Raw genomic sequence first — 14120 nt, 5'->3', positions numbered from 1 at the left:
GACTTGCAAGAAATTGCAAAAATAGTACACACAGAGTTCTTTGTGACTGTCACCTGGCTTCCTCAAAATGTGACATCTTAGGTAGGCTTAGTAACAATATTGAACTCAAGAAATTAATATTACTATCAAATAATCTGCAGACCTTACTTAGTTTTCATCATGCAGCATTTAAAAATTTTATTTATCTACTTACTTATTTTCTTGTAGTTTTGGAGATCAAACCCAGGGCCTTCTGCATGTTAGGCAAGTACACTGACACTAAACCACATGTCCAGCTTTCATTTTTTTAAATAACAAAATGATATTACAGAAAATGAGAAAAACACAGAGAAAAAAGTAATCCAAACTCTGGGTGGTGGCACATATCTGTAATCCCACCATTCTTGGGAGCTGAGGCAGGTGGATCACAGATTCAAGCCCAAACTGGACAACTTAGTAACTTAGTGAGACCCTGTCTAAAATATATAAAATAAAAAAAGGGCTGAAGATGTAGCCTAGTGTGAAGAGCCTGGATTCGTACTAAGAAGGGGAAAAAAAAAAAAAAAAAAATAGAAAGAGGGAGGGAGGAAAGAAAAGATCTGCAGGACGACTGGTTAGATGTAGCTACCTTCACAATCTCTTTATAGACTTTACTGCATACTCCTGTGACTAAATATCTGTCTCCCCATTATTTTGTAAAATGGGACTATATACCTTTTTCAGACCTTTAAAAATCTTCAGACTTGGTTAATCTTTTTTGTCTGTTTTAATGATGCTGGGGATATAACCTAAAACCCCATGCATGCTAGGCAAGTGCTCTTACCACTGAACTCTCTGCAGCCCACATTATTAATCTTACTATCATCCAGAAGAGACAGGATCATTGGAGAGGTCAGCCCTTCAGGCAAGATGGAGAAGGAAGTATGAGGTCAGAAGTTCAGTCCTTCTAAGGAAACAGGCAGGGCTATGTAGCAGATTGTATACCAGATCACTTAGAAACAGAACTTTCTAGGTAACCTGTTGAATCATATTGCAATGCCAGGTATAGTGGTACATCCTTATAAGCCCAGCACTCGGGGGGCTGAGGCAGGAGTATTGCCCCAAGTTTGAGGCCAGTCTGGGCTCCTTAGTGAATTTAAGTCCAGCCTGAACTACATAATGAGACCGTGTCTCAAAACAACAACAACAACAAAGAAATATATCTCGTGAACTAAAGAAATCAGAAAGAAGTCATTAAAAGTAGAATAAAGGGCTGGGGATTTAGCTCAGGAGCATAAGCGCCTGCCTGGCAAGCACGAGGTCATGAGTTCGATCCCTGGTACCCAAAAAACAAACAACAGAATAAAGTTGATGGGAAAAGTCAGTTCATCAGAAAACTGAGTTTATCTAATTTTCTACCTCTAGGAGAGAAACCTTTTCTTTGTGAAGCCCAAGGATGTGGCCGTTCCTTTGCTGAGTATTCTAGTCTGCGAAAACATCTGGTGGTTCACTCAGGTATGAGAACTTGTACTATTTGTAAATTTCAGGAAAGGAGACCAACAAAAGAGTAGAAGGGAGGGTGGTAAGAAACTGTTTACCCTACACATACATAAAGCTTCTGATTCACAACTGAATCAGAAATCGGGGCCCTTAATAATTGTGTCTAGAGGATCTCACAACTGAGGGTTGAGGGCAGATCTAATAGTATTTTCTGCTGAGTCACAGAAGTACTTTCTAATCCAGAATTTTTATGAGATTAACAAACTTTTTCAGACTATACTGGATCCTTTGTAAGTTACATCAAACAGATCCTGTTTTTTTGGAATTTATATTTCATTCCTCTGGGGGAATATTTCAAATCAGAAGAGTTTGTAGTTAGGAATTTGTTAGTGATAACAGCACTCATAGTATTAAGCTGCCTGAGAAGGAATTAGTGATCTTATTTCATCATCATTTTGGTAGAAACTATGCCTTTGACTGTTAGAACCACATTGTCACCAATAGTCCAAGAGAGAGAAAAGTTTTAATGACCCATTTTTTGTTTTTGCATTCTTAAATTAATTCCTTGTAATTGTTTCAAATTGCTCATTTTGTGCAGATGACCTGGTCTTCCCTGCTAAAGATGTCTTTCAAAATATCTGAAAATATTCAACATCAGCCAGACTTTGTAAGCTCAATAGAAAAAGCTAAAGTTTCCCTTCCCATCCTCTCAAACAGAAGCCTACAGCTGTATCTTGGTGGGACTGCTGCCTGTGAGGCTTTATAAATTATATTGAAAGCAGGATTAAAACACAATTTAAGAAAGGCCTCCAATCTCAAGAATTTGTAGAACCTACTAAAGGTACATCCAGATGAGAACTCATTTTACTGCAGGATTAATCTGGCAGTGATGATAAGCTAAACTGAGAAGAGAAACTTATTACTTACTTATTTATTTTTGTACTGGAAATCAAACTCAAGACCTTATACATGCCAGGTAGGTGCTTGTGCTGCTGAGTTATATACCCAGTGAGTCTTTCTCTTATTGTATGGAGGGCTGAGGATGAGGTTCAGTGGAGCACTTGTCTACAATATATGAGACTCAGTACCACCAGAAAAGAACAGTCTGCTCCTAGCACCATATGGAAAGAGACCCAGTAGCAGCATCTCTGTGACTCCACAATCAATAAAGTAATAGGGAAATAGAAGCACCAGAAGACTACTGATTCATGAAGTGTGGTAGTGAAGATACGGAGGAAAAGTTGGCTGCCTCATTATCAGGCTGGCTCACAGATTCATGAGAAGATTAGAGACGTGTTGGAAGAGACGATAGTGAGTATTAGAAGGACCCAGTATACTCATTTTCGAATTGGAAAAATTCCCCATAACTGGTAGAAACTTGTTGATTGACTGAATTAATTGTCATAAATAAAAGGACTGGATAGTAGCAGTGATTATTCAAGAACAATCTGACCTACACAGTGAGACCTTGGTTTAAGAAAAAAACAGAAAAAGATTCAGCAAGGTCTAGTGTTGCAGTTGAAATCTTAAATCTAGACCTTTTTGCTCTCACTTTTTGTTTGTTTGTTTGTTTGTTTGGTCTTGAGACAGGGTTTTACTGTGCAGTTCAGGCTGGTCTTAAGCTCACTTTGTAGCCCAGGCTGGTCTCAAATTCACAAGGATCCCCCTGTCTCAGCCTCCAGAGGGCTGGGATTACGCTGTGTGCCACCACACCCAGCTTTTGCTTTCACTTCTATTTTCATACTTACTGCAAAACAGTTGGGTCCTACATAATAGCTCACATTCTGGGTTTGTTAGTTTCCTTTTATGTCATTTATCTTATTTTTCCTATATTGACTAAAAATTGAAGCTCTAAAACAGGTATGCCTTATCTGCTGGCTGCATACATCCTTGAATAGCTAGTAAGACAGCTTCAGAAGGTCATAAGCTTTTAGGATTTTTATGTAACTGTTGGCACCTTGCTTGCTTGTTCTCTCTTTCTCTGTCTTTTCATTTTGCTTTTTTGAGACAGGGTCTCAACATGTAGCACAGGCTAGCTGGACCTGTGGAAATCCTCCTGCCTCAGCCTCTCAAGTGCTGGGGCCACAGGCATGTTTTACCACACCTAGCCTGGTTAGCAGCATTTTTCACAACTCAGTCCCATGGTGTTCTGGTGCAGACTACCCAGGCAAACAACAAAGTGGTGTGTGGGAGAGGGCACAGTGTGTTGCTGCCTCCTGTGAGATAGTGTGGCTTGGTGAGTGGAAGGCAGCAGTTATCCTTCTTTATGGCTGAATTGTCTTTATCCATCTGGTAATGGGTGTATAGGCTGCTTCCATTATGTAGCTGTTGTGAAATGTGCTAATATAAACATAGCTATGCAGGTATCACTGTAGTATGCCCAGAAGTATATACGGGTCAAATAGCATTTCTAGTCAGTCGGGTGTGGTGGGGCACACCTGTGAGCCCAGCACTTGGAAGATTGAGGCAGGAGAATAGCTGCAAGTTTAAGGCCTGCCTACATAGTGAGTTCAAGTCCAGACTGAACTACATAGTGAGACCCTGTCTCAAAAAACAAACAATTAGCATTTCTGTTTTTAGTTTTTTGAAGATCTTCCATAATGATTTCCAAAGTGGTTGTATTAATATACATTCTTACCATGTGGGATGATTCCTTTCCCCCCACAACCTCACCATCATTTGTTGTTTTGGGATCCTTGATGATGACTGTTCTTTATGGAGTTGTTGTTTTATTTTTTTTTATGGTACCAGGGAATCGAACTTATGACCTTGCACTTGCCAGGCAGACACTTAGCCACTGAGCTAAATCCCCAGCCCTATGGTATTGTTTTTGATTTGCATTTCACTAATGGTTGGAGCCTGAACATTTTTCGTGTTTATATTGGCCATTTGTATTTCTTCTCCTGTTTATTCATTTCAAATGCTCACTTTTTAATTAGCTCTTTTATTATATGGGGTGTCTGATTTTTTTTTAAGTTCTTTATATAGTCTAGATATGAGACTCCTGTTTGAGGAATAGCTGGTAAAAAAATTTTTTCCCCCATTTTGTAGCTTGCAGTTGTGTTTTCCTTACAATATATTCTTTAAGGATGTATAGTCAAAATACTTTGTCTAAATATCCTTTAAATAATTGTTTTATTATTTCACTTGCCTAATATATTTGTTTCTTTTTCAAGTAGTATTTTTAAATTTTAATTTTATGTAAAGGCATAAAAAAAGGTAGGTATAGTCAAAGAATTATTCATTACAGTTCTAACCCGTTACCCTGTTTTTTCCTCTTTCTTTTAAAGATATTTTAATTCCTTTTAGATTCACTTTTGGGTTTTTTTGGGGGGGTAGTTGTTATTGTTTTGGCAGTATAGTATTAGGGATTGAACAGCTACATCTGAATCCCTGGCCCTTTTTTTCAAAAATATTTTTCACTTGGGAGGCTAAGACAGAAGGATTGATGTGAATTCAAGGCCAGCCTGGAACACAAAGTGAGTTCAAGCCCAGCCTGAACTATATAATGAGATCTTGTCTTAAAACAAATAAACAACAATCAAAAAATCTCACTAATTTATTAAATTGCCTAAACTGGACTTGAACTCTCTCCTCCCCCTTCAGCCTTCCATAGTGCTGGGATTACAGTCCTATGCCACCATGCCCAGCTTTATTTTTCCAGTGTTTCCTTTCAAAAGCATAAATAAGTTCAGATTATTTTTATTACACACAGCCTGAGAGGTTTTTTATTCCCCACTCCCAGTACTGAGAATTTTTTTCCAGGGATACTCTACAACTGAATTATATTCCCAGGCCCTCCTCCCTACTTTTGTTTCCTGCAGTGATAAGGATCAGCCTGCAGCCCTTTGTTTTACTTCTTTTAAAAATTTTTTTGAACAGCATCTATTTTGGTGGGGGGGTACTGGGTATCAAAATCATGACCTCATGCTTGCCAGACAGGTGCTTGTGCCACTGAACTAAATCCCCAGCCCTTTGAGACAGCATCTTACACTGTTGACCAAGCTGGGCTTGAATCTGTAACCCTCCTGTGTCATCCTCCTGAGTAGCTGGGATTTCAGGTTTATGCCACAGCACTTGGCTCTCCATATAGTGCTTTAAAAACTTTAGATACAATTCACATACTATAAGATTCATCCCTTTTAAAAAATGTGTGGGCTAGGCATGATGGTGTACACTGTGATTCAAGTACTTGGAAGGCTGAGGCAGGAAGACTGCTATGAGTTCAAAGCCACCCTTAACTACATAGTGAATTCAAGCCCAGCCTGAACTACATAGTGAGACCTTGTCTTAACACAAAACAAAAAAGAATTGCAATTTGGTGGTTTTTAACATATTCATAGTTTTGCAGTTGTTGCATTATCCAATTCCATGTAATTTTATGCTTCCTAAAAGAATCCCCACATCCTACAGCAGCCATTTCCTGTTTCTGTCTTCCCCTTATCCCTGGCAGCCATTAACTTCTTGTTTTGTTTTGTTTTTTGAGACAGGGTCTCACCATGCAGTTGAAGCTGGCTTTGAACTCACTTTGTAGTCGAGGATGGCCTTGAACTCAGCAATCCTCCTGTCTCAACCTCCCATGTGCTGGGATTATAGGCATACACTACCATGCACTTAACCTATTTTCTGTCTCTGTGGATTTGCTTGTCTATACAATACTTTTCATAGTTAAGAAGAGTATACAGTATGTCATTTTGTGTCTTGATTTTTTTCACTTGGTACATGTTTTCAGGTTTCATTCACATGTGACTCAATAATACTTCATTGTTTTGATGTGTCAAATGTTGACTGTTATATATAAGGCTGCTATGAACATTTCTGTACAAGTTTTCATCTCTTTTATGTGCATGTCTAGGAGTTGAATTTCTGGTCACATGATAAATCTCCATTGAATTTTTTTCTTTTTTTTGGGGGGGGGGAGGGGACTGGGGATCTTGCCATCTCACAGATGCTTATGTCACTGAGCTATATTCCCAGCCCATCTATTGAGCTTTTCGAGGAGCTGCAGTTTTCCAGAGTAGCTGCATTAGCTGGGTATGGTGGCACATGTTGGTAATCCTAGTGCTTGGGAGGCTGAGACAGGAGGATCACCATGAATTTGAGGCCAAAATGGGCTACATAGTGAGTTCAGGGCCAACCTGAACTACAATGTGACCCTATCTCAAAAAAAAAAAAAAAAAAAATGATAACAGTACCTGCATCAGTTTATACCCAGCTCCTCTATTTCTTGATCTGCTTCCCATTTGAGATAGATCAATCTCCCTACTTCCTATTATTTTGCTCTTCTGTATATTTTAGGTTTTTCTTTTTTCTTTTTTTTTAAATTGGTACTGGGGATCGAACTCAGGACTGCATGCTTGCAAGGCAGGTGCTTATGCCACTAAGCTAAATCTCCAGCCCCTATTTTAGGTTTTTCATATAAGAGAAGCCTTGTGATATTTAAGCTTGTACTTCTGATTTATTTCCCTTAACTACTATATTTGGTCTTTAACAAAGTAAAAAAACACACTGTTTAATAAAGAGAGCTGCATGCAGAAGATTGAGTCTAGATCCCTGTCTTTCACTATGTTCTAAACAAAAATCAAAATGAGCCAAACATCTAACTATTAACATAAACATTTAATCTGCTGGAAGATAAAATAGGTAAAACTCTTAAAAGTCATATGTGTAGGCAAAGACTTTCTGAACAAAATCCCAGTTGCACAAGAAATAGTACCAAGAATCAACAAATGGAATCTTACCAATTTAAAAGCTTCTGGGCATGAATTTTTTTTTTCTTTCAAATCCATTTTATTTCAAAGAATGGGCTTGAGTTTTTGATCCCTGATCTAAGTATGGTTGTCTAGTCAGATGGAGTGGAGACACAGAGTTTTGGACTTAAGGACACAGAGTAATAATTGACCCTTTTAGAGCTTTCAGGGATAACAAACAGCCAGCTGTGGTAAGCATGCCATGAGTTCGCCACTATTGACATAGAGGATAGTTCAGATCATTATGTTAGAAGAATACACAAGTGTGGATATTGAAGATACTGGTGCCACAAATAAGACGGGGATTGGAGCCCAGGATTGGAATCCTTGGGAAAGGGTACATGTATTAATTACAGTTTCATGGGAAAATATTTGAAAAGGGAAGTAAATTCTTTATGTGGGTGCAAGGATCCCACACTACAGAAGCTGTGGTAGAGGTCATAGTACAGTGGGTCTGGAATGGATTGGGCTGGGAGTAGTGCACCTTCCTGGTGTACTCTTCCTGCCTTCTCCATGTACTAAAAGTTGTGAGGCTTTGGAGGGAGAGTATGGGAAAAAGAGCAGCCTCTGTAGTTCACCTGCTTTGGCCTTCTGCATCTAATCTTGGTCCATTGATTTGCCACCAAAAATATACTTCATTTTTTGGCTGCCTTATCTCCTGGTCCCTGTTTCAGGAGAGAAGCCTCACCAGTGCCAAGTCTGTGGGAAAACCTTCTCTCAGAGTGGAAGCAGGAATGTGCACATGAAAAAGCATCACTTGCAGCTGGGAACTACTGGGAGTCAAGAGCAGGAGCAAACTGGTGAGGAGGACATAGTGGAGCACTGCATCTTTCTAAGTTCAAGAACAAGTCAGATGAGCAAGGGCCCATCTGACTCTGGTGATCTGATTCAGTTTTGGGTGGTGAGACCTGGTCTCGTTTTATATGCTGCAAGTTTCCAAACAAATGAGTTTTTATTTTTGGTTTTTAGGGGCTGGGGATTTAGCTCAGTGACTTAAGCGCCTGACTGGCAAGCATAAGGTCGTGAGTTCAATCCTTGGTACAAAAAAAAAAGTTTTGGTTTTTGGAGCAGGCCCTCCTTATGCAGCGCAGGCCAGCCTCAAAGTTGTAGCAGTTGTCCAACCTCAGCCTCCCAAGTCCCGGGAGTACAGATGTGCACCACCGCACCCAGCATGCAGGCTTTTAAAATGTGTATCTTCTTGCATGCCAGCATCTCACCGCCTGCTTAAAACAGAATAACCAGATAAATGAAATAATTTGCAGTTCCCAGAACCTGCTGTTTTAAAAGTTCCTGTAGGGGATGGGGTGTAGCTCATTGGTAGAGCACTTGTCTAGCATGCATAAGGTGCTGGGTATAATCTCCAGCACTGCAAAAAATAAATAAGTGGGTTTTGGTTTTTAGGAGCTGGGGATTTAGCTCAGCAGCATAAGCACCTGCCTTGCAAACAGGCAGTCATGAGTTCGATCCCTGGTACTGATTAAAAAATAAATAAAATAAATGAGTTTCCCTTAGTGGCATGCACTTTTACTTCCCATAGACTTAGGATACTTAGTTGAATTCAGGAGTTTGAGACTAGCCTGGGTAACATTGAGACTTCATCTCAAAAACAAACAAAAAGTTCACCTAGTGAGTTTGATAATGTTGGTACATAAACTAGCGTTTGACTAGCATGGTAACAAAAAAATTTCTGTATGACAAAATTTATGGGTTTATTAGTTGTGACTGTCTTTTGCCCTACCTTAAATTTGATAACCTTTTTTGTTATTCTTACTCCTTTTCCTAGTATTTCCTCAATCAGTTATTTCCTACGAAATACTACTAAAGATTGTCCATCCCAATTGACATGCTAATTTTTCAGATGTTGATCACAAAGATAATTATCCCTAAAGTTCAACCCTTTCCTTCTAGGTTTATTCTTGTTTCCTGAAAGTAGGTGAAATAGGTGACATCTGAGATATAAATTAATTTTTAGTTGCGGAAGAGAAGGCTAGTTTTGCTGGTTAGGAAAACAAGGGCCAAGAGCAGCCTGGATTGCGTCTGTCTCTCACACTCTCTTCTCTGTGCAGCTGAGCCACTCATGGGCAGTAGTTTGCTTGAAGAGGCTTCAGTTCCCAGTAAAAACCTGGTATCTATGGATTCCCAGCCCAGCCTTGGTGGCGAGTCCTTGAACCTACCAAATACCAATTCCATCCTGGGAGTTGATGATGGTAAGACTTTGAATTCTCCTTTACTTGGGGAAAATTGGCTGCAAGTAGGGACTAAAGAATGGGGTGTCTCCAAAACGGAGACTTTAAATTGAATTTTTTATGTGTAGCTATGGTATGACTGAGTAGCATTTGTGTTTTACTCTCTGGGGCGGTTATATAAATTTATTTTAAAAAATTAATTGAAGATGATTTAACAAGAATAACGAGAAAAAATTTTAAAAGAGAAAATTATTTGTAATCCCAACATCTTAGCCCAACTATTTCTGTCTTTCCTATTGCAGTTATGGAAGAACTTAACTTTTAAAACATTTAAACAGAACATAACCAGGTTTTACAGAGGAGATATAAAGCAATTTCTCCATACCTTCAAAAGCCATATCTTCTGGAGAAAAGAAAGGGCCCTCTAGGAGTTGCTCCTCTCTGGTATAGAAATTTCACCCAAGTTACACAGGCCAGGCCCTCTTCTCTGAAAAACTTACCAGGTGAGGTCAGCATGCATTTATTCAGTGCCTACTGTGTACCTGGCACTATGGGAAAGGCAAAGTAGGAGATAAGACCCTTAAAATCCAGTTGAGAAATCAAAATTTACATATGTGTGCAAAACAACATTGAGTAAATAGGAGGTAGTACACTAACACACAGTACAGTACTGAAGAGCAGTAAAAGCTACAAAGCCCTTATGTGAAGCTTGTAATTTATTTGAGGGCTAAATGGTTTACCTGTAAAATATTCTCAGAAGATTTTCATGGTGTCCCCACTGATGAACACTTAAAGTTTGAGATCTTGTGTGTTTTAGTTACTTATATCCTACTCAGTAAGTGACCATATTTGTGGGTTATGTTTTTTTTGTTTTTGTTTTTGTTTTTTTTTTTTTTGAGGCTGGTGTCTATGTAGTTCAGGCTGGCCTTACACTCACTCTGTAACTCACAGCAGTCCTCTTGCCTCAGCCTCCTGAGTGCGGAGTTGTAGACGTGGGCCACCATGCCTGCCCAGTTTGTGACTGTATAACTTCTCTTTGGAGCCTACAAGGTCTAGTGTGCTGCAGTCTCATGACCCGTACTGGTGGAGAACTACAGCAAGAGACACGGAAATTGCCTGAACTGCTTTCCCAGTGTGAAGAAGAAAGTCCCAAGGAAGGAGGGGTTATAGAGTAGGACTTTTAAAACCTAGATTAAGTTGTTGAAGTGCACATATTGAGCTGTTAGTGTTACTGGTGATGCTTCAGGGGCTAAATCTGGTTCCCTGATCTGCCTGTCTGAGCTGGTTTAACTCTGTTTCATACATTTTAAGTCCAGATTACAATACTAAAGCCATTATTCTAAATTGCTATATTGAAAAATGGAGAACTCTTATATCAAGATAGCTTGCTTTTTCTTTCCATTCTCTGTGTGTAACTCTTTCCAGTCACTGGTAATGATTATCACTTGAACTCACTTGAAAGGAATACAGAAATGTGGGACTCAAGTTTTTCAGGGAGTAGTTTTTAGGTTTTAATGAGAGGTTTAATGTGGTAGTAGCATATCTGTTTATTCACTTTTCATGGAAGATTAATTTTTTTGTTATTTCACAGAGGTGCTTACTGAAGGATCCCCACGTCCCCTGTCTTCAGTGCCTGATGTAACACATCACTTGGTGACCATGCAGTCAGGGAGGCAGTCGTACGAGGTTTCTGTCTTAACAGCGGTAAATCCACAGGAGGTAAAACTGTCTCTTGACCTTACTTTCTGTGTCCACTTCTGTGGCACTTGATTGTGAATCTACAGCAGTGATGTGAACCTTTTAAAACTTCAGTGATACAAACAGCCTACTGCAGTATGGGTGCCATAGGTTCACCACCATTGATCTAGACAAGATCGGGTGTGTTCAGGGTGGTATAACCATAGCATCACTGATCTAGAGATCTGAAAATATCTCGTTTCTGTTTCTTGAAAATTTTGACTAGAGTATCTTCCTTTAAGCTATATATGAGTCCACCATCAAAGGACCATGTGTTACAGTCTTGCCTTGCAAGTTGGGAGATTAGCGTAGCACAGCAAGATTCTCAGCTTTAGCATACTTCATATACATCCTTAGCGAAAATGTCTATTTCCACTGTTCTAATGTGCAAGTGCCGCTTTTACTTTATAAAGAAAACAACATTGCTGAGTGGTAGTGCATACCTACATCAGAATTTGAAAAGCTGAGATAGGATCATGAGGTTGAGGTCAGTCTGGGCAGCATAGCAAGTTCAGAGCCAGCTGAGATACACAGTGAGTTCAGGGCCACCAAGGGCTACATAGCAAAACCACTTCAGAAAACAAAAGAAAGAAAATAAATATATCCTGGAATAAAATGGTTCCTGAGCAAAAAAAGATTAGTGACAAAATCATTAAAAATAATTATCCACTCTCCTAGGATCATGTTTCTGAAAGGTAACAGGCTAGTTCAGCTGGGCATAAAGGAATAGATCCACACTTGCTTTTTGAATGAAAGCCATCAAAATTAAAAGAGGCCTTTCAGGGGATTCTAAGAACTTCTAAGTCCATGGTCTTGGCTCTCATCCAGCAAACAGAATGAAAACCAATCAAGTCTCAAGAATTTTAGGGTATTTCTATGGTCTTGAGTCAAAGGAATGCATCACAAGTTCATTTTGTATGTGCAAGCCTTCACCAAAAGCTTGAACCCTTTGACTGTGAAGTGGGGGGTATAGATTTTTTTTTTTTAAACCAAAAAACCTTTCTTCTTTCCTTCCATTGTAATCTTTATGGTAATCTGTTATCAGTCAAGTGACTGCATTGAGACTAAATTGAATAGTCTTAATTATTTTAAAATATCCCTGGGGATACCCGGGATCACAAGTCTCTGGACATGCATGCCAACACCCTGCCAGGACCTTTCTTTGTATTCATTCTTGTGACCCATTGTTGTCTAAGCTACCTTTAAATTGTACTAAATATTTTGCTGTTAGTATCATTGGTTCTGTCCTAAGTCACCTTTTCAAAGTTACTGTTTTGAAATGAATCATCTTTCTCACCTATGAAGCCTCCTCATTTTTGCCCTTTTTCTGTTTTGAGATTTCTGTTTTGAGGGAAGTTGTCAGAAAATAGTGAGATAATAGGACACGAACTCATGTACCTATTACCCAAGTTCTGTAATTAACTTTATACTGTTCTGGTTTTATCTTTTCCCTCTACTTGTAGTTGTTGCTGTTTTGTTTGTGGGTGGAGTTATATTAAAGCAAATTGCAGAGCTATCACCTATAAATTTTTAGTATGTAACTCTTAATAGATAAGAATTTTTAGGCAGGCATGGTGGTACATGCCTGTAATCCCTGCACTTAGGAGCTAAGGCAGGAGGATCATGTGAGTGCAAGGCCAGCCTGAACAACAGAGCAACACCTTGTCTCAAACTGCCCCCCCGCAAAAGAATTAAAAATAAGTAATTATTGGGTGTCTTTAGTTGTATTGTGGATGTCCTGAATCCATTCAAAATGTTTACCATTGGTCATCTGGATTTTGAAGAACCACCACAGGTCACTCAGTGCTATACCTATCCATGAATAAGATTGTTGAGGACACATGTTTTTATGAGTCTACCTTTCCATTTGATGGCACGTGGCAGTAGTATTCACCGTACTCTTTATCACACTTTGTAACACTCATGAAAGAGGACTTCCAGACTGCTTCAGAAAGTGTTCATAGTAAAAAGACAAAAAAAAAAAGAAAGTGTTCATAGCAAGAGGGAGTGTTTTTAGGGGAATTCATGGCATCTTTTACGACAATAAAATTTAAAAATTCAAACATTCACTATATATTTTGATCCTCATCCTGCTCTTAATCCTTTACTTAGCATGAATTTTTTTCTATAATTCAGTTGTAACCTATTCTGCATTTGTTTTCAATCTTCTACAGTTACTAAACCAAGGAGATTTAACTGAAAGACGGACATGAGCGTGGGTGCTGACCTTTGAAGGAGCAGCTCTGCCTAATCCGAGAGTGCACCGTGGGCGTAGGACAGAGGCCCCAGAGCCACCGGAACCAAAATAAATCTGTGAAGGACGGAACCCCTCTTTTGCCTCTTTACTTACTTCCCTGCAGAGAACATGAGTGTGTGAGAGCTTCTCTTCAGCCATCCCGTGATCCAGACAAGAAACAAAGCAGGGCCTGGGCTGGTACCTCCACCTGCCTCTTCTCACTGCGGAATTCTGGGACAGACTTTTCCACCCAGTGGCAAACAGGGTTGTGTTTGCTGAAGTTTTTCATGACAACTGTTGAGGGAAGGTTTTCCTTCAGAGTTTTCACCCCAGACCCAGCTTTCTCTTCACATGGATGGTGAACATCCTGCTGTCAGCCACAGAGCTTCTCCTTGAGTTTTCAAGAGGCCTTGTTGCTTTGAAGAAGGGAGTAATGTCAGTTCTGTCATGGCGTTCTCCTTTCAGCAACCTTAGTAAGAGACTCTCAGCCACTGGGCTGCAAAAAAGAATTACTTGAATCTCCCTTTGGCCGTGCTGAGGTTCTATCTTGTCTTGTACACCTCTGCTCAGTCACTTTGCTTTCTTTGTTGATGGAACATACAGTAGCATGTTAAGAAGGTTTTTTTTGTTTTTTGTTTTTTGTTTTTTTTAAAGTTAAAAATCACATGATACAGAGCTTCACTTTCCCTTTAAATAAACAAAACAGCCCAGTCAGTTGGTTGGCTCTTCCTTCGAATACAGCTTAGTTTCTTA

General features: G+C 39.4%; 2 protein-coding genes across 5 annotated transcripts in view; one reads left to right on the top strand and one right to left on the bottom strand.

Moving 5' to 3' along the window:
• The window catches only part of Znf410 (zinc finger protein 410), a 35963-nt gene extending 21882 nt beyond the window's left edge, over window positions 1-14081 (top strand). For 2 of the 4 annotated variants that reach the window (XM_003472409.5, XM_013155297.3), the window contains exons 8-12: window positions 1384-1473; window positions 7883-8008; window positions 9275-9415; window positions 10986-11113; window positions 13306-14081. In XM_003472409.5, the coding sequence (XP_003472457.1) occupies window positions 1384-1473; window positions 7883-8008; window positions 9275-9415; window positions 10986-11113; window positions 13306-13344 (524 nt within the window). In that variant the 3' untranslated portion in view covers window positions 13345-14081. Of the gene's footprint in view, window positions 1-1383; window positions 1474-2056; window positions 2126-7882; window positions 8009-9274; window positions 9416-9696; window positions 9898-10985; window positions 11114-13305 lie in introns of those variants that run through there. The other 2 variants (XR_010044832.1, XM_063241005.1) reach the window with 2 other exon arrangements.
• The window catches only part of Fam161b (FAM161 centrosomal protein B), a 33457-nt gene that overhangs the window by 4055 nt on the left and 15282 nt on the right, over window positions 1-14120 (bottom strand). The window lies entirely within an intron of this gene.

This window comes from Cavia porcellus, unplaced genomic scaffold (genome assembly GCF_034190915.1).
Source record: "Cavia porcellus strain 051 isolate PalLab524CR breed Dunkin Hartley unplaced genomic scaffold, mCavPor4.1 scaffold_31, whole genome shotgun sequence".
Taxonomy (NCBI): domain Eukaryota; kingdom Metazoa; phylum Chordata; class Mammalia; order Rodentia; family Caviidae; genus Cavia; species Cavia porcellus.
Note: the sequence above shows the minus strand (reverse complement) of the source record. Positions and strands in the feature narration are given on the sequence as shown.